At 38.4% G+C, this 25,337-nt stretch overlaps 1 protein-coding gene across 2 annotated transcripts in view; it reads right to left on the bottom strand.

Annotated features, from left to right (window-relative positions):
- RNF212B (ring finger protein 212B) overlaps positions 1-25,337 on the bottom strand; it is a 50,057-nt gene that overhangs the window by 18,684 nt on the left and 6,036 nt on the right. For both annotated transcript variants that reach the window (XM_036114854.2, XM_036114851.2), the window contains exons 2-4: positions 5,547-5,647; positions 2,993-3,045; positions 2,528-2,602 (exon numbers count right to left, since the gene is read on the bottom strand). In XM_036114854.2, coding sequence (XP_035970747.1) covers positions 2,528-2,602; positions 2,993-3,045; positions 5,547-5,646 — 228 coding nt within the window. In that variant the 5' untranslated portion in view covers position 5,647. The remainder of the gene's footprint in view (positions 1-2,527; positions 2,603-2,992; positions 3,046-5,546; positions 5,648-25,337) is intronic.

Raw genomic sequence — 25,337 nt, 5'->3', positions numbered from 1 at the left:
GTGGTCTCCCTGCTTCTACTCTTAACTTCTCTACGGTCCATTCTCCACTCAGCAGCCAGATTCCCTTTTAAAATTATATATCAGATAATGCCATTTCTGTGCTTAAAACCCTTCAATGGTGTCCACTGTCACTTAGAAGAAAATCTAAATTCCTTACCATGGCCTACAAGTCCCTATATATAGGTTCAAGCCTCTCTCTCTGACCTCACCTTGAACCATTTCCACCTCCCTCCCAGCCTTAATGTGCATTCATTCATTTAACAAACATTTCTTATTCACTTAATTTGTGCCAGGTACCTCATTAGCCATTGGGCAATACAAAGTTGATACCTGCCTTTCAAAAGTTTCGGTTAAGGGAGAGAAACAGACATAAGAACAAATAAATTAAAACACTTTTGCAGAGGTAAGAAAGAGCAAGGGTTATAGGATTACAAAGGACAGTGCAAAAATCTGCCTACAGGAATCAGGGAAGGCTTTACTGAAAAAGGAACAATTACTGGATGCATTTGAAAGATGACTAGTTATGGATAAGGGTGCAGTCTATGACCTGGGATTAGAAGAAAGCTTACAGGTCTATAGGAGGCTCTCTAATCCCCAAAGATACTTAGATAGTTTTATCTAGAGGTGAGTAAAGATTTCAAAACAGGAAGTTTTAACTATTGGCCATGGAGTAGTACAGCAGAAAAATGCCCTTGGCAGGTCATTACAGAGATCTGGGATGATTAAAACACAAGTGGATATTTAGATCAATATGCCATTCAATCATTTAATAATTTTTGAGTGTCTATTACATATTAAGAACTATCCAAAGAGCTGGGTATATAACAACAAACAAAACCTACCAAATCTCTGAATTTATGGAGCCTACATTCCAGTGCAGGATTCAGACAATAAATAAGTATATAATGTTAGAGAGAAGAGCTATGATGAAAAATAAAGCAGGGTAAGAATTAGACAGTGCTGGGGCTACCATTTGATATATGAGAGTCAGTAAAGGTCTGACTGAGAAAGAAAAATCTGAGCCGAGGCCTGAATGAGGCAATCTAGATATTATTTGGATCAGTTTTTCAACTTCACAGACTAGGAAAACACATTTTCAGACATTGCTGACTTCACCAAATTGGCCCTTCACTAAAGTGATGATTAACTGACACTTTCCATTTATTTTATCTTGATTATTTGACCATGTGTAATTGGTCTCTTGATTAGGCAGGTTAGAATTCAGACTACATATAATTTCTCTACTGATCATTAGCTAATCCTGAGTTTAGTTATTAACCAAAAGTCTGCTCTTTCTCTTGCTCATGTGACCTTGTTTACATTTCTCCTTGAGTCTCAGCTAGATTTTATCTCCCTATAATGTTAAATAATATCTCAAATATGATGGCTCACCCAAGCAACTAAAAGCAGAATGCAGTGAAAGCTTTAATTCCCCTTCCTCTATTTCCAGAGTTAGGATTGAAGGGTGAGACACCAACAAAAAATTAAATCTACTATCTTCAGCCAGAACATGACAAAGGATCATCTTCACATTAAGGAAAGGACTACTCTTCTAAGAATGAGAAGTAAGAGTACAGAAGAAAAAACAGTGATAAAATTTCTCAAGAAACACGCCAAGATAGAAATCCCATTAAGCTATAAAATAATCTCAGTGGAGAACTGGAGAGTGGAAGGAGAAAACCAAAGTTTTTACAATTTGGGAACTCTCAAATGGTTATTCTGTCTTCTTTCCACTTCCTACCACATTCCTATTGATCTTGACCAAGTCAACGGTATGCAAATATATGATGCATCAGGAAAGAAAAATATTTTCTGAAATTCAGGCAACCAATTCTAAACACGAAAATAATTAAATATATATGCATTACTAAAAAAGGTTACTGAAAAATGAGAATGGGGGACAAGAAATTCCATCTTGAACATAGGTCTTTAAGCAAAATTTGAGAGCTAGCCCACTAAATCCACTGACTACAGGGTCAGGCCTATATATCCAAAGCAATTTTTAGAAGATTCATTAGATTGCACAGAAAGATGATAAAGCTCCTAGGACCTTCTTTATTCTTTTTTGGGGGTGGGGGGGAGGACCTGAGGGAGAGGGAGAGAGAGAATGTTAAACAGGTTCCATGCCCAGTGTGGAGCCAGATGTGAGGCTTGATCTTACAATCCTGAGATCATGAGCTGAGCCATTATCGAGAGTCAGACACTTAACCAACTGAGCCACCCAGGTATCCCTAGAGCCTTCTTTATTCTTAAAAATTACTTAATAGAACCAAGAAGTATAAGGCAAGATATCAGCTACATAGTGGTTTTTACAGTCTATCACAGGTTTTGGGTCAGTAAAAAAGTTAACTGTTGAGATTTGTATCATTAGGGAAGAAAGCAAATGAACAGTCAATTCTCTCCATTGTGTACAAATACAAAAATACTGTGTACAAATAAATCAAAGAGAATCTTTGATTTAAAAAAAATAAGATGCAATTAGAATTTGCCTGGTGAATCTGATTTTCTTCATTTTTGTTCCTCATACCTGAGAGATGTGACTAAAATACTGCAAAGCTGTCTCCACAGGGCTTTTGAAGTATATCTTCTCCTGAGGTTTCAGCTATGAAGAGATTAAGACAAACATTGAGCATATCCACAATGGAATGAAATAAGATACTGACAAATATGGCAAAGGCTGTATCACTCTTTCTAAAGCATCTGGTGTTATTCCACTATGAGAAGTATGAGGAAGCTCACCACTGTCCTAGGAGATGTCAATTTTATGTTCTAATCCTCCTTACCTCATGCTTCTATAGCAGCCTCCACAAATAATTCTATCTGTTGTTTAACCCCTTCCCCCTTTTTTACAATTGCTATCTGTGAGTTTTGTTTCTTTTCTTTCTTTTTTTTAAATTTCAGTGCTTAGTCACTCATTAACTGTACTCCTTGTATACTTCCTACAGACCAGGAATGGGATAAGATGGTTTGTGGCAGGGGGAGAAAAACTTACATTATTAGAAAGAGCCAGATGTTTGCAGGCAGTTCCACAAACAGCACATTTTTCTAGGGGGAAAGAGAAAAAAAGTTTGGTTCTTATGGGCAAGAGATAAGATCTTCCTAAAGTACATGGTAACAGTCAAGTAGGCTAGCAAGAAACAGGTTCTTACTGAATTTAGGATATTTTTGTACTATAAAAGGACATCATCTTGAGCTCTGTTCTCAAAATCAGTATTTCCAAACTTGTATGTTGATGACAAGTACGGCTTTCACACTGTAGATCTACCCATCTCCTCTTTTTTTAAAAAAGATTTATTATCTATTTTGAGAGAGAGAGAGTGTGCACACGTTGGGGGAGGGGCAGAGGGAGGGAGGGAGAGAGAGAGAGAGAGAGAGGGAGACAGACTCTTCAGCAGACTGCCCACTGACCTGGGAGCCCAACATGGGGCTTGATCCCAAGACCCTGAGACCATAACCCAAGCCAACACTTAATTGACTGAGCCACCCAGGCGTCCCTACCCATCCCCTCTTTATGAATTCCCAGTTTTCTTCTGCAGATGAGGGGGCAGCAAAAGTACTAGAGTAAACTTATGACAGTACTAGGAAGAACACAAGAGTACCAATGGTTTCAACTGTAGGTTGCTCTTTTTTTTCCCCATCTACCTGACAGTAGGCACACTGTAGATACTATAAGAAACTCCCCAATTATTCCTGCCCTGTTCTCACTTTGTTAATATTCCTGGAACTTGCTTTGAAGCTCTCCTGCTCTCATTCTCTAATTAACCCAATCTGAAAGATGTAAAAATTAAAATTCCTAATCTTTCTCTAAATTTTAGTAGTGGTGCTGGTTATTGATTAAGATAAATGCCACATCAAGAGAAAACATCACATGACATAGGCTTCACTGAGACAAACCTCTCCAAGGTGAGCTGCTGTTACCATAGTAAACAGTTTTGTTACTTTAGCAGGTAAGTTAAAAGGGTCACGAGATCCATATAAAGAAAAAAAGCTTCTCCAGAGGCTAGTAACCTCCCTCTTCTTTCCTTGAGGACTAAAGGTTTTTCCTAGTCTTCCCTCCATATTATTGCCAGATTGAGCTAGCAAGTACAAAATACAAAACAAAGAAACTTCCCCAGCTCTCTATCACCTGCAGTTGATAAAGTTCAGGCTCTTCAGTCTTGTAGATAGAACTTTCCATCATCTGGCCATTGCCTACCTCTCTAGCCTCATCTCTTAACCATTTCTTACTTTATTCTCTATGCTTTACCAATCCTAATGGTGTGTAGCCCCCTGCATTATGGGTTTATAAGGGTTTATAATGTGGTATGCCTTTATACATACTGTTCTCTTAAACTAGAATGATCTTCCCTGCCTTATCCACTTGGCAACTCCAGTTTATTATTCAAAACTCTACTGAAGCAACAGCTCTTCTATGAAATCTTTCCCTGATCAAAGCACCCTATCCTAAGTCCCTCTTCTGGGCTATTTCTATACCTTGTATGCATTTTAGCATGAAAAAAAAAAACCTTAAATTCAAGTCTCATTTCTAAGACTTAATAGCTGCAAGAAGTTGGTCAAATCACTTATCCTATCTGAACTATTCCTCATTTGTAAATGGGTCTACTAATAACTACCTCCTGGGACTGTGGTAAGGATACATAAAATTCATACATGTGGAAAATACTTTTTATTTTTTTTTAAAGATTTCTTTCTTTATTTTAGAGAGAGAGAGAACACGAGCGGGGACAGGGGCAGAGGGAGAAGGAGAGGGAGACAAGCAGATTTCCCGCTGAGCAGGGAGCCCAATTTGGGGCTCAATCCCAGGACCCTGAGATCATGACCTAAGCCGAAATCAAGAGTTGAACGCTCAACCGACTGAGCTATCCAGGCGCCCCTGGAAAATGCTTTTTATTTTATTTTTTTAATATTTTATTTATTTATTTGAGAGAGAGGGAGAGAGAGAGAGAACACCAGTGGGGTGAGGGGCAGATGGAGAAGCAGACTCCCCGCAAAGCAGGGAGCCCGACATGGGGCTTGATCCTGGGACTCCGGGATTATGACCTGAGCTGAAGGCAGATGCCTAACTGACTGAGCCACCCAGGCTCCCTGGAAAATACTTTTTAAATTGCAAATGTATCACTACCACCACCACCACCATTATCATCTTCATCATCATCATCATTTCTAATCAAATTGATTTCACAGGCTAGACCACTTCCCATCAGAAATGACTCTTGTTATCAACCAAATTTTCCCCAATTCCTATTCATTACACTTATTTTTTTCTCTATTCTCTAATTAGTCCGATAACCTTGTGGCTTTCCCTGTCACAGGTCTTAAAACACTGACAAGTACTTTTGGTGTTCAAGTAGTAGATATTCCATTTGCTAAATTATTCTTTATTAATGGGTGCCTCAAATTTCCATAATCAACGGCTTCCTACTGTATCCATACTAACTTTGGCCCAATATGTGATTTTTATCCCAAGTCACACAGAGAAATGGCTAATCATTATTTCTAGATTAAAAACATTTTTGCCTGAATCTGAAAACAGTTAAGGCACTCACCCAGAGTCACACACTTTTTACAGAAAATATGGCCACAGCTGGTGACAAAGAAATGGTCCCCCTCTTTTCGGAAACACTGGTTGCAGTGAAACCAATCCATTCTGGAACAGACAAAGAGAAAGAGGAAAAATAACCTGGAGCATAATATAATTATAGCTGTTCCAAAATCTATGTAACAATGTTTGCTTAGCTTCTGTTATCTTTTGGGGATATAGGCACTATTATTGTGGGTATTCCAGTTGGTTATACAGAAGTACATACACCTCTGAAGTGAAAAAAAGCAGACCACAAACTATGTTATACCATTTTTAAAGAAGAAAAAATACATATATATTTAGAAAAGTAATGGGACAATGAGATTTTTTTTTTGAATGGTGAGATGATGTGTGTGTGTGTGTGTGTGTGTGTGTGTGTGTGACCTTTACATTTTTTATTGTTTTCCAAGTTTTCTGGATTAATTCATGTACTAATTTGTAATCAGAAAAAAAAATCTTAAAAAAAAAACAAACCCATCCATTTCTTTCCTAATAGTTCCCTGTGATACAGTGAGGTGGAGCAAGGAGGAAATAGTGGACCAAATAATAGATCTCATATTAGCCACTCGGGACATATTTTATCTAAGGGAAACATGGTTTGTGAATGATAATGTTGCCTCAGCTTGTACACTTTCCCTTCTACTCTACAGACACTCAGAATCATAGATCTGGAAAGGGCTTCAAAAATCATTTAACATTTTGTCCAATCCCATCATTTTTCAAAAGATATACTAGATGCTCACTGAAATTCAATGACTTGTCCGAAGTTCCATCTTTAGTTAACATCAGCTCTAGGATTAGAACTCAAGTCTTCTTACTCCCTGTGTCAGGCTCTTGCTACCACATCAAGTAAGGCTTTGTGTTAGAGATGGCAACCATACATCCTGTATTTTCTGCCAATACTAATCCCATCCATATAATTGGTGAGATACATAATTATGTAAATGTGACTTTGTAAGATTTTTAAATGAAGAAATTGACATAATAAAAAAACTCACGTTTTAACACATTAAAAAAACGTAAGTGAGCTGAAACATATTGAGCTGTAATTAGTTCATACATATAATGAATTCACGTTTCGTTCCATGAATATGTTATTTAAGAATATAATATCTATTAGTTTGATTTCCTTGAAAATTACATTAGGAAAATAACCCAAACAGAAGGTAATATTTTCTTCTCCACCTAAGTCTTTTCTTTAAAAAGAGTTTTTAAGTAGCTTATGGAGAGGTTCACTAAAAGAATGATGGCTAGTTTGCACCACACTTTAACATTTTTGTCACAAAAAAGATTCACAATAAAAACTTGCTGAATAATCAGTTCAATGCAAAGGCATTATACACGGCCATGAGCTTTAGATTTCGATTTATTGCTCACAATACACTAACTTCTACCAGGAGGTGAGTCTGAAGAACTACTGAAAAGGCCCCACTATATATACCCTGCTTTGTATAAGGGCAGCGACAACAGTGTTAATCAAATGAGTTGTCCACAGGAAACCCCTTACAAGAAGGGCAGTTAAGGGCTTGTGAGGGCAAGACTTGCGGGACTTCCAGAGGTGATGGCGATTTAGTAGTCTCACGACCAGTAGTTCTTTTCTAGCTACATTCTCTACCCGCTTGGCCGCCACGATCTCAGAGGCCCTGGGATCTCACCGAAATCATCCAGTTCTCCTCACGAAGAGCTGCAAATGGCGGGAAAATACACAGCAAGGCTAGCACCAGCCAGAGGTAAGAGGCTGGGAGTGGCCGCGACGGCTCGTGAGAGGCGTGGGCGGGGCTCGAGCTGGGGGCTGAATGGGCGGGGCCTGGGGCGTGCGTGAGGCGTGGGCGGAGCCCACGGCCGCGTACTGAGCGGGAAAGTTGGGCTCGCGGGAGCTGGCGAGAGGCAAGGGTGCCCCTACTTGGTAGTTGAGGAAAATTTACCCCGTTTAAGAATGGGAACAAATGAGGCATATGGCCTAATGCCATACAAGTTACTGTGGAAACAAGGTAAGAGTAAACCTAATAATGTTCCTATAGATAATAACACACTAGAAAAATGTGGTCACAGAGCAGATGAAAATTTCAACCAAACATTTTTTAGTGAGGTAAAATAATGGATGTTTTGAAAGAATAGCATAAATCAGAAAAAAAGCTAAAAAGTGATATGGATAGAGAACATATTAAATAAGAACCAACAAATCTCAGGAAAAAAATTTATAACTTTTTTCAGAAATAAAAGAATGAGAAAGCACAATTAATGGCTGAAAGGAGAATAGTTTTTCTTTAAAAAAAAGGTAAAATGTTTTAAGAGAAAGTGATAGATACAGAAAACAAGCAAAAGAGATTTTACACACACACACACACACACACACACATTTATTCCTCCAAGGAAAACCAGAGAGCAATGTATTGGAACAAACATTTAAAACAAAATTTGGAACAAATTTTCCTGAAATAAAATAAGACTTAAGTCTACATATCTAAAGGGCATACCATATATAGGAGAAAACTGACCCAGAACAGTCAAAACCAAAACATTTTTTTAAAAGATTTTATTTATTTGAGAGAGAGAGAGCATGAGAGAGAGAGAGAGATCACGAGCTGGGGGAGGGGTAGAGGGAGAAGCAAGCTCCCCGCTGGGCAGGGAGCAGGACATGGGACTCCATCCCAGGACCCTGGGGTCATGACCTGAACCGAAGGCAGATGCTTAACCAGCTGAGCCACCCAGACGCCCAAGACCAAAACATTTTCTAATAAAATGATTGGTCTTAAAGAAAGACCCCTATGAACATACAGACAGAAAGTACTAGTCTCTTATAAGGGGAAGAAAAGTATATTGACATCAGACTTCTTTCTCTACAGCAGCACTTTATTCTAGAAGCAATGAGGCAGCATTTTCAAGATTTTCACAAAGAAAATATGATCCAAGAACTTTGTTTCTCCTTACATTGTGTTCAAGTATAAAGACTGCTGACAAAAAATGTGAACATGAGCTTTCCACTAAGCAGTGGTTCTCAAACTTTTTGGCCTCAGAACTCCTTTACCTTTTAAAAATTATTGAAGACCCTCTTCCCAAAAAACCTTTGTTTATGTGGATTGTATCTATCAGTATTAATGGTATTGGCGATTCAAACCAAGACATTTAAAAAGTATTTATTAATTCATTTGAAAACAATAATAATAAGCCCATTAAGTAGTAATATAACCTATGAAAAAATTATATTTTCCAAAATAAAAACTAGTGAGAAGAGTGGCATTGTTTTACAGTTTTATGATCTCTTACTATCTAACTTTATAGAAAGCAGCTGGGCTTGTGCATCTGCTTCTACATCCATTCTGTTGCAATATGTTGTTTTGGTTGAAATGTGTGAAGAAGATCTGGGCTCACACAAAAATTTAATTAGAAGAGGCAATAGTATTTTAATAGCCTATTCAGGTAATTGTGAAAATTTTTCTTTGACACTCCACCAAGGTTCAAGTGGGAGTTTGTTAAAAGCTAGTTGTGATGTGGGATCTAACACCCTATTAATGAATGTGTAACATCTTATGTTAAACCAAACCAGTCATTTAGAAAATATTGGTTCACTGAGTTATACACATTGACATATTTCATTATACAATAATAAATATTGACACATTTTATTATATAATTTTTAAAAATTATTTTTGTTAATATTACTACCTATTTCATTAGAAGAATCTTTGAATATTGGGAAGTTGTCAGGCTCACAGTTGCAGATACAAGTTTTCCAAAATTCTAATTTTTGTCTGAAAGCTTAAATTTTATCATTGGCAACAAATACTGTCACTGTTTTCCTTGAAGTGACAGCTCATTTTGTTTATTTTTGAGAAAATGTCTACCAAATACCTGTCAGAATAACTATAGTTTGTTAGTTGTTCTTTCAAGTAAAAATGGTGTTCCATAAAATAAGTGATTAGTTCAGCTCACAACTCAAACCATCACATAAATGGCTTTTCTAAATATAATCTTAATTCTACTCAAATATTCTGGGTCATAGAAAAAGGAGACTTTTAAAATTTTCTTATGATCAGGCTCCCTGCTCAGTGGGGAGTCTGCTTTTCTCTCTCAAATAAATAAATAAAATCTTTTAAAAAAATAAATACATTTTTTATGAAATGAACTTAACATTGATAGCAAAAAATGAAAAAGATTGCATACACACATAAAACAACAGAACTGTCTTACTTGAGAATATGGATACAAAGATCTTTAAATAAGATATTAGCAAATAGAATCCAACAACACATTTTAAAAAGTATACATTATGACCAAGTGATGTTCATTACAGGAATGAAATAATGGTTCCATATTAGGAAATCCATGAATGTAATTTATAATAATATTTCTAATAAGAAATATCATGATCATCTCCATGGTTGCCATAATGCTGTAACATTTGTCATAATTCACATCCATTTCTGATTTAAAATCTCATTGAAGTAGAAATCAGTGGATGTTTCCTTAACATGATTAAAAAATGTGTGTGTGTGTGTGTGCATGTGTGTGCATACATATGTGCACAAAAGCCAGAGTCTCTTTTTTTTTTTTTTTTAAGATTTTATTTATTTATTTGACAGAGAGAGACACAGCAAGAGAGGGAACACAAGCAGGGGGAGTGGGAGAGAGAGAAGCAGGCTTCCCGCTGAGCAGGGAGCCCGATGCGGGGCTCGATCCCAGGACCCTGGGATCATGACCTGAGCCGAAGGCAGACGCTTAACGACTGAGCCACCCAGGCGCCCCAAAAGCCGGAGTCTCTTATGGTTTGTCTCTCTCTCTCTGGTTTCATCTTGTTTCATTTTTTCCTCTCTTCCCCTATGATCCTCTGTTTTGTTTCTTAAATTCCACATATCAGTGAGATCATATGATAATTGTTTTTCTCTGATTGACTTATTTCACTTAGCCTGTAGTTCCATCCACGTCAATGCAAATGGCAAGATTTCATTTTTGATGGCTGTATAGTATTCCATTGTGTATATGTGTATAGATGTGTGTATACATATATATATATATACCACATTTTCTTTATCCATTCATCTGTCGATGGACATCTGGGCTCTTTCCATAGTTTGGCTATTGTGGACATTGCTGCTCTAAACATTGGGGTGCAGGTGCCCCTTCAGATCACTACATCTGTAAATACCCAGTAGTACAATTGCTGGGTCATAGGGTAGCTCTATTTTCAACTTTTTGAAGAACCTCCATACTGTTTTCCAGAGTGGATGCACCAGCTTGCATTCCCACCAACAGTGTAGGAGGGTTCCCCTTTCTCCGCATCCTCGCCAACATATAGAAAAATTAACTCTGCTTAAATGACTGAGCCACCCAGGTGCCCCTCAATAGTTCTTTCATTTTTGTTGCTGACTAGTATTTCACTTTACTTCATTTCACATTTCACTTTATACTGAGCAGTATGTATATACTACAATTTGTTTATCCATTTATCTGTTGATGGACATTTGAGTTGTTTCCAGTTGGGAGCTATTACAAATAAAGCTGCTATAAATGTTCATGCACAAATCTTTGCACCTATGCTCTCTTTTCTTTGGGTAATTTCCTAGAAGCTGAATGGCTAGATCATGTAGTAGGTGTGGTAAGTATATGTTTAACTTTTGAAGAAACTGCCAAACTTCTCCAAAGAGGTTGTACCATTTTACATTCCCACCAGCAATGTATGAGAATTTCGGGTACTCCATGTTATTGCTAGCACTTAGTATGTTCAGTCTTTTTAATTTTAATGATTCTAATAGGTATGTAGTAGTACCTTATTGTGGTTTAATTTGTGCTTTCCTCATGACTAATAATGGGGAACATCTTTTCATGTGCTTATTTGCCATTTGTATATATATTTTTGGTGAAGTGTCCAAATCTTTTGCCCATTTTTAATTGTTTTTTTTTTATTATTGATTTTGAGACTTCTTCATATATTCTGAAGAAACTCCTTCATCAGATATATGCCCAGTTTGTGGCTTGTCTTTTCAGTCTCTCTTAATAGTGGTTTTTGAAAAGTAGGTTTTATTTTTGATAAAGTCCAGTTTATCAATTTGTTCTTTTATGGAGCATTTTTTGGTGTCATATCTAAGATATCTTTGCCTAACCCAAGGTCACAAAAAGTTTCCCATGTTTTCTTCTAGAAATCTAAACTATATAGTTTTGAATTTATATTTAGGAATATGCCTCATTTCAAGTTAATTTTTCTATATGGTATGAGGTATGGATTAAAGTTCTTTCATGTGTATGTGTGTGTTGTTTTGTTTTTGTTTTCTGCATGTGGACATCCAGTTGTTCCAGAACCATCCATTGAAAAGATTATCTTTCTCAACTTAATTGCCTTTGTCAAAAAATCAGCTGTCTATACAAGAACAATTCCATTTATGATAGGACCAAAAATAATAAAATACTTGGGAATAAATTTAACCAAAGAGGTGCAAGACTTGTACATGGAAAACTACTTAACATTGTTGATAATTCTACCCAAAGCAATACACAAATTCAATACAATCCCTATCAAAATGCCAATGGTATTTTTTGCAGAAATTGAAAAGCCCATCCTAAAATTCATATGGAATTTCAAAGGATCCGGAATAACCAGAACAATCTTGAAAAAGAAGAAAGTTGGAGAACTCACATTTCCCAATTTCAAAACTTACTACAAAGGTAAGTGGTGCTGGCATAAGGGTAAACATATGGACCATGGAATAGAATTCAGAATCCAGAAATAAACCCTCACATCAATGGTCAATTGATTTTCAACAAGGATGCTAAGACCATTCAATAGGGGGAAAGAATAATCTTTTCAGTAAATAGTGCTGGGAAAACTGGATATGCACATGAAAAAGAATAAAGTTGGACCCTTACCTTATGCTATATACAAAAATTAACTAAAAATGGATCAAAGATCTAAATGTAATAGCAAAAACTATGAAACTCTTAGAAGAAAATATAAGGGAAAATCTTCATGGCCTTGGATTTGGTGGTGCTTTCTAAATATGACAAAAACACAAGCAACAAAAGAAAAAAATGAATAAATAGTACTTTATTAAAATTAACTTCTTTGTATCAAAGAACACTATCAAGAGAGCAAAAAGGCAATCCACAGAATGGGAGAAAATATTTGCAAATGATATATTTGATAAAGGTTTAATATCCAGAATATATAAAAAACTTCTACATCTCAACAACTAAAAGACAAACAACTCTGTTAAAAACAGAGCAGGGCCCCTGGGTGGCTCAACTGGTTAAGCATCCAACTCTTGATTTCAGCTCAGGTCACGACCTCGGGGTCACGAGATCAAGCCCCGCATTGGGCTCTGTGCTCAGTGTGGAATCTGCTTGGGATTCTCTCTCTCTCCCTCTGCCCCTCCCACACTCCCTCCCCCGCTCGCTCACTCTCTCCCTAAATAAATAAATAAAGTCTTTAAAAAAAACAGCAAATGATTTAAATAGATATTTCTACAAAGAAAAGATACAGATGGCCAATAGACACATGAAAAAAATGCTCAATATCATTCCTCATTGTAGAAATGAAAATCAAAACCGCAATGAGATACCATTTCACTTCTATTAGGATGACTATAATTTTTTTTTTTAAAAAGTGGTTAAAACTATGTGTTTTATTTTTTTTATTTATTTATTTTTTAAAGATTTTATTTATTTATTTGCGAGAGAGAGAATGAGAGACAGAGAGCACGAGAGGGAAGAGGGCAGAGGGAGAAGCAGACCCCCCGCTGAGCAGGGAGCCCGATGCGGGACTCGATCCCGGGACTCCAGAATCATGACCCGAGCCGAAGGCAGTCGCTCAACCAACTGAGCCACCCAGGCGCCCCAGGATGACTATAATTTTTTAAAAGGAAAACAAGAGTTGGGGAGGATGTGGAGAAATTGAAACCCAGGTATGTTACTGGTGAGAATATACAGTGATGCCTTTGCTGGAAAACAGTCTGGTGATTCCTCAAGAAGTTAAACATAGAACTGCCTTACCATGACCCAGCAATTCCATTCCTAGGTATACGCCCTGAAGTATCAAAAACAGGGACTCAAGGGGCGCCTGGGTGGCTCAGTCATTAAGCGTCTGCCTTTGGCTCAGGTCATGATCCCAGAGTCCTGGGATCGAGCTCCACATCGGGCTCCCTGCTAGGCGGGAAGCCTGCTTCTCCTTCTCCCCCTCGCCCTGCTTGTGTTCCCTCTCTTGCTGTGTCTCTCTCTGTCAAATAAATAAATAAAATCTTAAAAAAAAAAAAAAACAGGGACTCAAACAGACACTTGCACATCAATGTTCACAATATTAATGAAGCATTACTCACAACAGCCAAAAGGTGGAAACCACACAAGTGTCCATCAACAGATGAATGGATAAACAATGTGCTATACCCATATAGTGGAATATTATTCAGCCACAAAAAGGAATGAAGTTCTGATACATCCCACAACATGAAGAAAACTTGGAAACATGCTAAGTGAAATGAACCAGGCGTAAAAGGATAAATATTGGGACGCTTGGGTTATTCAGTCAGTTAAGCATCTGCCTTCAGCTCAGGTCATGATCCCAGGGTCCTGGGATTGAGCCCCAGGTTGGGCTCCCTGCTCAGCATGGAGTCTGATTCTCCCTCTCCCTCTGCCCCTCCACCTGTTCCTTCTCTCTCTCTCTCTCTCAAATAAATTTATCCAAGAGAGAGAGTGAGAGAAATATTTATTCGAGAGAGGGGGTAAGAGAGTGTGTGCACATGAGTGGGGTGAGGGGCAGGAGAGAGGGAGAAGCAGACTCCATGCTGAGCAGGGAGCCAGACGTGGAGCTCAAACTGAGCTGAAGGCAGATGCTTAACAGACTGAGTCACCCAGGTGCCCCAAAATAAAATCTTTTTTGTAAAAAGGACAAATATTGTATGATTCTGCTTATATGAAATATCTAGAATAGTCAAATTCATAGAGAAAGTAGATTAGAAGTTAGCATGGACTGGGAGGAGAGAATTGGAGTTATTGCTTAATGAGTACAGAATTTGTTTGAGGGGGTGAAAAATTCTGGAACTAGAGGTGATGATTGCACAACATTGTGATGACACAGTTTTAAAAAGAATACCACACAGGGGCTCCTGCATGGCTCAGTCAGTTAAGAATCCCACTCTTGATTTTGGCTCAGGTCATGATCTCAGGGTTGTGAGATAGAGCCCTGCATCAGGCTCTGTGCTCAGTCCAGAGTCTGCTTGTCCCTCTCCCTCTGCTTCTACACCTGCTTGTGTTCATGTGCTCTCTCTCTAAAATAAATAAAATCTTAAAAAAAAAAAAAAGAATACCACATAGACGCAAGTGCCCTTAAGCACCACCTCCTATAAGGAAGAATATCTACATACCTTATTTGGAATTCTTCTGTAAAGAAGAGTTGTTTCTACTCCACCATTCGGTTATGTTTTTAATCATTTATCTATATCAGTATAGACACATCTATATTTATTTTACACTTTGGATTTTAACCTAATACCACACTATTTTATTGCTCTAATTATTCCATTTGGCTATTGGGGAACTCTTTCAGGTTGACTCCTCCAACCCTTTAAAACTTCTTTCCTTTCTGGTAACACAAATGCTCCAGACTTATTTTGTGTCAGACATTACTCCAGGGATCCTTGGTTGCTTTTATTGGAGAATGGTATTTTGAAACCAAAATCTGAGCACAAGGTGTGACCATTCCTACAGGGATGTCATTGCTTCTAGGCCCTCTCAGTGGACAGCCTAGGTAATATATGTATGTATACAAATTCATGTATACACACATGTCTGTCATTGTTTCTTTTTATCTACATATGTGTTAAGTTAAACATGAGTTCATACTGATGTCTCCAATTCTAACCATTACCACAGCATTCATTCTAGGCTTTCCTTCTTGCTTTCTTCCTGTCTTCTTTCTGACAGTGAGAACCCTGGATCCCAACATCCATTATACATTTATTTATTAAATCAACCCCAGTATACATATAAACTGGTTTCAGAATTGTTAACCCATATACCCCATGAGAAGTAAATTTACCAGCTAGAGTGCAGTGTTTATATACAGTATGTGAACCTTTTTCAACACTTGATATTTGATTATGGACTGGATATTAGTTGATACTGAAGGATTATTGTTAATTTTTTAGATATGATTATGGCCTTGTGATTATGTAAGAAAATGTCCATATTTTTAAGAGATGCTTTCTGAGATATGTAGAGATGGAATGATGTCTGGAAGTTTCTTTTCTTTTTTTTTTTTTTAAAGATTTTATTTATTTGTCAGAGAGAGAGAGCACAAGCAGGGGGAGTGGCAGGCAGAGCAGGCTCCCTGCTGAGCAAGGAGCCCGATGCAGGACTCGATCCCAGGACCCTGGGATCACGACCTGAGCTGAAGGCAGACGCTTAACCAGTTGAGCCACCCAGGTATCCCTGGAAGTTTCTTTAAAATATTTCAGCAAAGGGGCACCTGGGTGGCTCAGTTGGTTAAGCGTCTGACTCTATCTCGGCTCAGGTCTTGATCTTAGGGATGTGAGTTCAAGCCCCACATTGGGCCCCACACTGGGCATAGAGCCAAATAAATAAATAAATAAATAAATAAATAAATAAATAAAATTCAGCAAAGAAGACAAAAGAAATGGGGAAAGAATAAATAAAGCAATATGACAAAATCTTGATAATTGTAGAATTAGGGTAATGATTCTGGCATGTGGGAGTCATTATATTCCTCTCTGCTTTTGAGTATGTTTGAAATTCTTCATTTTGCAAAATGTTTTATTATTGTAAATTATATTTATTTTTGGTAGGCAAATTATTTAGTGAAAATTCAAAAGTTATCAAAGGATATACAATGAAAAATTAGTCTTCCTTTACCCCCTGTTCCTAGCCACTAAATCCTCATTTCCAAAGGCATTAATAGTGTTGCTTCTTGCATATCTTCCCATAGATCATTTATATATTTAGAAATATATGTATATATTCCATTTTCACACACAGCCAAATAGTAGCATTCTTTATATTCTGTTCTATACCTTTTTTCAAAAGCATTTTTATAACTTCAGAATTACAGAGGAGTACATAGAATTTCTGTTTACTTTAGTCCAGATTCTCCAAATGTTAGCATTGACCACATTTGCTTTGTTATTCTCTCTCTATTATTATTTTTCTCTGTTCCATTTGAGGATAATTTGCAGGCATAATGCCTCATTACTCCTAAATATTTCAGTGTATATTTCCCATAAACAAGGACATTTTCTCCCATAAACACAGTACCATTATCAAAATCAAGAAACTAACAGTGATATGGTACTATTAACTAATCTAGAAACCTTATTCAAATTTCATCAGTTGTTCCACAAATGTCCTTTATAGAAAAAGAAAAAAAATTGGTTTTTTTTCTGTCCAGAATCACATATTGCATTAAAAAAAATAGTTGTCCATTAAAAAAAATTAAAACAGAAGTTTATAAATTGGGAAGTGAAAGCCTACTGCCCCTGATCTTATTCCCTGAAGACAAACATGGTTGACAGCCTTTATATAAATCCTTCTAGAATTTCTTTCAATGCATATACCAATACACATATACGTTATACACCTTTAAACAAAAATATGATGTACATAATATCTACAATTTGTTTCTAGTTAATATTTCATTTTTTATACATCATTCTTTTTAAAGTTTGCATGTTTTGATTAATTGTACTTTATTTAATAAATCCCATATTGATGGACACATAGTGTTTTCAAATTTTAACTATTACAAAAACAAGCTGTATTTATTTATTAGAGAGAGAGAGCAAGAGTAAGGGGGGGGGAAGGGAGAGGGACAAGTAGATTGCCCACTCAGCATGGAGCCTGACATGGGGCTTGATCTCACGACCCTGAGATCATGACTTGAGCTGAAATCAAGAGTGGGATGCTTAACAACTGAGCCACCCAGGCACCCCTAAGCACTATTGCTTTCTTTTAGTCCCTCTTTATTCCCTGCTTTGATTAATAGCCTCCTAACTGCTCCCTGCCTCTAGATTTGCCCAACTCCATTTCATCCTACCACTGCTGCCAGATCCATTCACTCTTCTTTTTTTTTTTTTTAAAGATTTTATTTATTTGACAGAGAGACACAGCGAGGAAGGGAACACAAGCAGGGGGAGTGGGAGAGGGAGAAGCAGGCTTCCCATTGAGCAGGGAGCCCGACATGGGGCTGGATCCCAGGACCCTAGGATCATGACCTGAGCCGAAGGCAGACGCTTAACAACTGAGCCACCCAGGCGCCCCTATTCACTCTTCTGCTTAAAACGGCCCAACACTTTCAAGACCATTTATTGAGCATGGCACTCAAGCTCTTCATGATCTACATTTCTCTTTGTATCTCTCAGTGTTTGGTCACCATGCACTTCAGTCTCATTGAATTTAAATCACACTCTCTTCACCTGTGTGCCTTTGTGCAAACTGTTTCCTTTGCTTGGCGTATCATCCTCATTAACTTTTATTCATCCTTCCAGACTCAGCTCAGAAATCACTTTCTCCAGGGACACCTGAATGGCTCAGTCAGTTAAGTGTCTGCTTTCAGCTCAGGTCATGATCCCAGGGCCTGGAATCGAGTCCCATGTCTGGCTCTCTGCTCAGCGGGGAGCCTGCTTCTCCCTCTCCCTCTGCCTGCCACTCCCCCTCTTGTGCTCACTCTGTCAAATAAATAAATAAAATCTTAAAAAAAAAAAAAAAGAAAAGAAATCACTTTCTCCAGATGCCTATTCTGGCCTGCCCACAGAGTGGAGCTCCCAGAGCATCCTTTGCATATCTCTATGATGGCCCCTGCCTCACTGTTTTATAATTGTTCACTTCTTTCTCTCTCTCCAACCAGACTGGGAATATATATATATATATTCACTTTGGGATTACTATTCTAGCCACTGGAGATATAACAAGGAAAAAGATAAAATTTTGGCTCTCATGCAGATTGTGTTCCCCGGGGTTCTAGGTTGGCGTTGTATCTAAGCTCCTACTGTATCCCAGGCGCAGAGCTACATGGGGATAGGGGGGAGGTACAAAGACATAAGAGATATTATTTATCCCTTTAAAGAGCCTGTGACCTAACAATGGAATCCATATATATATACAACTACAACTACACACACCACAAAGCAGAATATGTGATCATTTCAGAAACATTAATTTACCCAGTCAACAAATAATTGAGTACCAACTGTATATGGTAACAGATATGGCTCTTACCTTCAAAGCACTTACAGTATAGTAGGAGAAAAAGACACTTTAAAAAATCTCACAAAAAAATATATAGCCATTAAGTACATTACTGTAATAAAAGACAAAACACCAGGAACTATCAGAGCATGTAATTTGGGAAGGCTTCCCTGAGGAAGTACGGAGTGCTGTGGCAATACAGAGAAAAGAGAGGTCAGGTTAATTCGGACAGATTTCCAGATGAACAGATATTTGAATGAGCTTAAAACAATGTGAAAGTTTCATCCTGCAGAGGTGGAGGGGCGGGGAATTCCAGGCAGAAGGAAAGCATCAGTAAAGATATCAATGTGGGAAAGTACAGGGTGGTCCAGTGTGATTGAAGGGGAAGAGTGAATGGGACATAAAAAGGAATGGGGAGGAAAAGAGGAGGTTATGAGGAAAAGCTGGAAAGATGGATTGAATCTTCTATACAAGAGTTCAGACTTTATTTTATAAACTAGTGGTTCCCTCAAACAATAAGCAGATCCACTGAATTAGAATCTCAGAGAGAATTTGGTGGGTGAAATGAAGATAGGCCATTGCATGAAGTTGCCACCAGAGTACCATAGGAGAAGGTCTACCTGAGAAATTGAGCACTTCCCCTGTGCCAAATGTATATTTCCTGGGGTAATTGTGATGCTCCCTCAGCCAGCCATAGGGACCCCTGCTTTACACAATGGAGAACCATCAGAGGCTTTTGGGCAGGAGAGAAACATGATCAACCCCATATTTTATAATTTTGGGGACAGAATGAATGGATGGAAAGTCACAGGCAGGGAGATTAGTTGGTAGCCTATTGCAGTGGGACAGGAAAGAGTTAAGGATTTCTGGAATAGGGCAACAGCTATGGGATAAGAAGACAGTCATGAGACAGTTTTCAGAGGTGGAACCAACAGGACTTTGTGACCAGTTGGATATGGGGCTACAAAGGGAAAGGGAGGGAAAAAAGATGAAGGTCTCAGGCCTGGGTGATTAAGACCATGATGCTATGATAGCAAGATGCTATAGCCATGGCTGCAAATGGGAACACAGGAGAGAAGAACAGCTTTGTCTGGGGAGCTGAGAGGAGTTTGGTTTTGAAACCAATGACTGGTATGACCTAATGGGGCTAAAACCAGGGCTCAGAGCTGGGTCCTCTATTCTCACTCGAAGCACGCTTTCGAATATATGAATTGTAATTTCTTGGAAGTTTTCTTCTGCTCCTTCCATCATCCATGTTTTTTATTGTCTATGGCTTTCATGCTAGAGCTTTCCTCAATTGTCCAGTGATCCTTTGTTGGGGAGTCCAAGTAACTAAGCTACGGACTTCAGGAGGAAAGAGAAACACCTAAGGTGCTTGTATTATGCAGTGGGGAAACAGAACCAGTAGGGGACAATGGATGAATGGATGGTTGGTTGGATGGAGATAGAGGTATACCTGGTTTTATTGCACTTTGCTTTATTGCACTTCACAGATACTGCATTTTTTACAAATTGAAGATTTGTGAGAACCCTGGTGCCATTTTTTCCAACAGCATTTGCTCACTTGGTGTCTCCATGTCACATTTTGGTAATTCTCGTAATACTCTAATTTTTTCATTATTATTATTTGTTATGGTGATCTGTGATCAGTGATCTTTAATATTACTATTATAGTTGTTTGGGGGCGTTACGAACAGCCCCCATATTAAATGGCAAACTTAAATGTTGTGTGTGTTCTGACTGCTCTACTGACCAGCCATTCCTTCTTCTTTCTACCTCTCCTTGGGCCTCCCTATTCCTTGAGACACAATAGTATTTAAATAAAGCCAGTTAGTAACCTTATCATGGCGTCTAAGTGTTCAAGGGAAAGCAAGAGTTGCACATCTCTCACTTTATTGTTTTTTTATTTTGAGAGAGAGAGAGCAAGCAGGAGGCAGGGGCAGAGGGAGAGGGAGAATCTTGAGCAGGCTCCATGCCCAGCTGGAGCCTGACACAGGGCTTGATCTCAGGACCCTGAGATCATGACCTGAGCTGAAATTGAGTCAGATGCTTATCTCACTGAGCCACCCAGATGCCCCAAACATATCTCTCACTTTAAATCAAAAGCTAGAAATGATTAAGCCTAAGTGAGGAACACATGTCAAAAGCCAATATAGGCTGAAAGGTAGGCCTCTTATGTCAAACACTTAGCCAAGTTGTGACTTCAAAGAAGAGTTCTTTTTATTTTTTTTAAGATCTCATTTATTTATTTTACAGAGAGAGAGAGAGAGAGAGAACAAGCAGGGGGAGTGGCAGGCAGAGAGAGAGGGAGAAGCAGGTTCCCCGCAGAGCAGGGAGCCCAATGCAGGGCTCCATCCCAGGACTCTGTGATCATGACCTGAGCCGAAGGCAGACCCCCAACCAACTGAGCCACCCAGGCGCCCCCAAAGAAGAGTTCTTGAAATGAAAAGCGCTACTCCAGTGAACACAGAAATGATAAGAAAGCAAAATAGCCTTATTGCTGTTAGTGTTAGTGGTCTGGATAGATCAAACCAGTCACAACATTCCCACAAACCAAAGCCTAAGCCAGAGCAAGGCCCTAACTCTCTTCAATTTTTGAAGGCTGAGAGAGGTGAAGAAGCTGCAGAAGAAAAGTTTACAGCTAGAAGAAGTTGGTTGATGAGGTTTAAGGAAAAAAGCCATCTCGATAACATAAAAGTGCAAGGCAAAGCAGCAAGTGCTGATATAGAAGCTGCAGCGTGTTACCCAGAAGATCTAGCTAAGATAATTAAAGGTAGCTACAATAAAGAACAAATTTTTGATGTAGGTGAAACAGCCTTATACTGGAAGAAGATGCCATCTAGGACTTTCATAGCTAGAGAGCATAATATGGTACAGAGAAATCCTTTGTGAAAAGATGAGTCAATCAATGTGGCAAACTTCATTGTTGCCTTATTTTAAGAAATTGCTGCAGCCACCCCAGCATTCAGCAACCACAGCCCTGATCAGTCAACAACCATCAACATCAAGGCAAGACTCTCCACCAACAAAAAAGATTATGACTTGCTGAAAGCTCAGATGATGGTTAGCATTTTTTTAGCAATAAAGTATTTTATAATTAAGGTATGTACATTGCTTTTTTTAGACATTATGCTGTTGCACATAATAGGCTGCAATATAGTGTTAACATAACTTTTATATGCACTAAGAAACCAAAAAATTCATTTGACTTGCTTTATTGCAGTATTTGCTTTACTGGAACCGAACCTGCAGTATCTCTGAGCTTTGACTGCATAGATATAGGTAGAGGTCGAAATAGAGACAGAGACAGAAACAGAGATAGAGATAGAGATAAATTGGCTCATGCAATTATGGAGGGTGAGAAATTCCACAATATGCTATTTGCAAACTGGAGACCCAAGCAAGCTGGTAGTGTAATTCATTGAGTCCAAAGGCCTGAGAATCATGGGAGGCAATGGTTAAAATCCAATCCAAAGGCTAGAGAAGATGAGAAGATGAGATGTCCCAGCTCCAGCAGGCAGATTTAAAACAGGCAAATAAGGACAAATTCCTCTGTTCTCTGCCTTTTGTCCTATTCAGGCCCCTAACAGATTGGATGATGCTCACTCACATTGGGGAGAGCAACTTACTTTACTGAGTTTACTGATTCAAATGCTAATCTCATCCAGAAACTACCCTCACGAACAGACCCAGAAATAATATTTAATCTGGACACCCTGTGTCTAGTCAAGTTGACACATAGAATTAATCATCACAGTGCATGAGGTCTTTGAAGGCAGGTCTTCGCTCACCATTATATTCCTAGCACAGTAAATAGTTGATCAGATTGGCTGAACAGGTTAATAAAATTCTAGTTACATATAATCCAATTTCTATTAGAATTTCTTTCTCTATTAGTCTAATAAATTGTGTAGTATTGGAAATTTCCTAAAAGACACATTTTCTTTTAGGGATTTTATATTCTGTATCAGTGACCTCCACACGGTAGCCTGGCAAAAGTTGCAAGTGATGAGATCCATAAATTTTCACCTACCTAGACTTTTGTATTTCCTTCCTAACTTTGCATTTCTAGTATAGGAGATCATAGTTAATTATCATGGTTTGGTGAGAAAGAGGAAAGAACAAATAAAGCTATATTTTTAAAAATTAGTCTTAAGGAGAATAATTAAAGGCATAGCTATCACCAGATTAGCCACTATAGGTTTTGGTATCCTCACAATTAGGATATTCTTGGACTCAGGGCCCAGAAGGGGTTATTCTTTGTAAAATCCTCCTTTGGAATTTAGAATTTAGATTTTCAACAATTGGCAGTAAATGATTAAAATTTATTTTGAAAATATTCCTTTATTCTTCTGACTCAATATGCAATGACTATTGAATGAATACGTATTTATGAATTCATTAAAAAGCAAAATTCAACTGAGTAAATTTGAAGACCTAGTTGGCTTTATTTAGCAATTCATGAATCAGGCAGCATCCCATTTAGGGAGTGGAAAGGGGCTCCATGGAGCTATACAAAGTGGAAGTCCTTTATAGACAGTTGGAGACACAAAAAGGAATTTTCTAATGAAGAGTGGATTATTTCAGCCAGGTCACCTTCCTCTGGGGGAAGGGCAGGGGGTCTATCAGGAAGATTACCTCACTAGTGCTGATCAAGTAATACCAGATTGGTTAAAGGTCACATTTCTGGGAGAGGCTGAAAATGCAATTAGATTAGATAAAAAGCCTTGGTTTGCTGACATAGGGCTTAGCACAAGTGACTCTATTTTGAGCCTGTTGTCGCTATTTTTTTTTCTTTAACAAATTCTTCCTATGTGCCAAGCCCTGCTTTAGGCATTAGGGATATAATGGTAAAGAAGCAAGCCAAGTTTTATTTGTTTGTTTGAATGAAAAAATTTAAATATATACAAGCCAAGTTACTCCTATCTACCTACCATCCATCTTAAATAATATTAACTCATAGTTGGCCTTCTTTCATTAATGACCTACCTTTCTATCCCTCCCCCTATATTATTATTTTTTTTTAAAGATTTATTTATTTATTTATTTGAGAGAGAGAGAATGAGAGACAGAGAGCATGAGAGGGAGGAGGGTCAGAGGGAGAAGCAGACTCCCTGCCGAGCAGGGAGCCCGATGCGGGACTCGATCCAGGGACTCCAGGATCATGACCTGAGCCGAAGGCAGTTGCTTAACCAACTGAGCCACCCAGGCGCCCCCTCCCCCTATATTATTTTGAAGTAAGTCCAAGATGTCATATTATTTCATCCATATATATATATTGGCATATATCTCTAAAAGAGAAGTATTCTTTTTTTTAATATTTATTTATTTCAGAGAGAGAGAGAGCGAGAGAGAACACAAGCAGTGGGGAGAAGGAGAAGCAGGCTCCCCACTGAGCAGGAAGCTCGGCAGAGAGCCTGATGAGGGGCTCATTGTGGGGCTTGACATGGGGCTCAATCCCAGGACCCTGGGATCATGACCTGAGCCAAAGGCAGATGCGTAACCCACTGAGCCACCCAGGTGCCCCTAAAAGAGAAGTATTCTTTAACCATAACCATAACCCACCTAAAAACAAAACAAAACAAAAATTCAATAATCTGGAGCTTACATTCTAACAGGAGAGACAAACAAAGAACAAACAAGCAAACAAACACATGACGTTAAGCAGTGATGGTAAAAATTAGGTGCATTGGGTGGTCAGAGCAACCCTCTGTGAGGAGGCAACGTTTACTGAGGAAACATGCATAACATGACAGAACAAAGGGTGTGACTGTCTAGAGGAAGTGTTCCTGAGAGGCCCTACCTAGTACAAAGGCCTGAGGCAGAGCTCGGCATTCAAAGAATAGTGAGAAGGCCTGTGAGTCTGGTAGTACTAAGTGGAAGGAAGAGCAGAAGAATATAAATTTGGAGTGCCCAATGGGAAAATGATAAAGATGACTTCAGATCTGATTCTTATGTATAATGGACAGCCATTGAAGGGTTTTGAGCAGAGAATGACATGACCTGATTTATGATTATAAAGGATCATTCTGGCTGCTGTGTTGAGAACAGTTTGGAGGAGGACATTTGTCACAAAATAAGTATGGAAATGGGGAGACCAATTAAAAAGCTACCGCAATAGTCCAGGGGATTGCTGAGGGTGAGATGGTGAACTAGGGTAGTAGCAGTGGAGATGTTAAGAAGTGATTCATTTCTAGATAAGAGTAAATCTACAGCTAACAGGATTGACTGACAAGACATTTTTAGGGCATGTGAGAGACCAAAGTCAAGGTTGACTTCAGGGTATTTGGCCTGACCAACTATTTGCCATTTCCTAAAGTGGGAAATACTGGAAGAAGGGTGGGTTTGGAGGTACATGAAGATACTAGACATACTAAGTTTGAGGTTCCTATTAAATATCCAAGCAGAGACATCAATTAGAAAGCTAACTCTAGAGTTTATGAGCAAGATGAGGGCTGAATCTAAATATTTGGGAAATATCAGTGTATAGATGTTTCTGAAGGTCATAAGACTGGATGAGATCACCCAGTCAGGGAGGTTAGAGAAGAGGAGAGGTTGGGAAGAAAAACGA

Source organism: Halichoerus grypus, chromosome 8 (genome assembly GCF_964656455.1).
Source record: "Halichoerus grypus chromosome 8, mHalGry1.hap1.1, whole genome shotgun sequence".
NCBI lineage: Eukaryota > Metazoa > Chordata > Mammalia > Carnivora > Phocidae > Halichoerus > Halichoerus grypus.
This window is presented reverse-complemented; position numbering and strand designations above follow the sequence as displayed.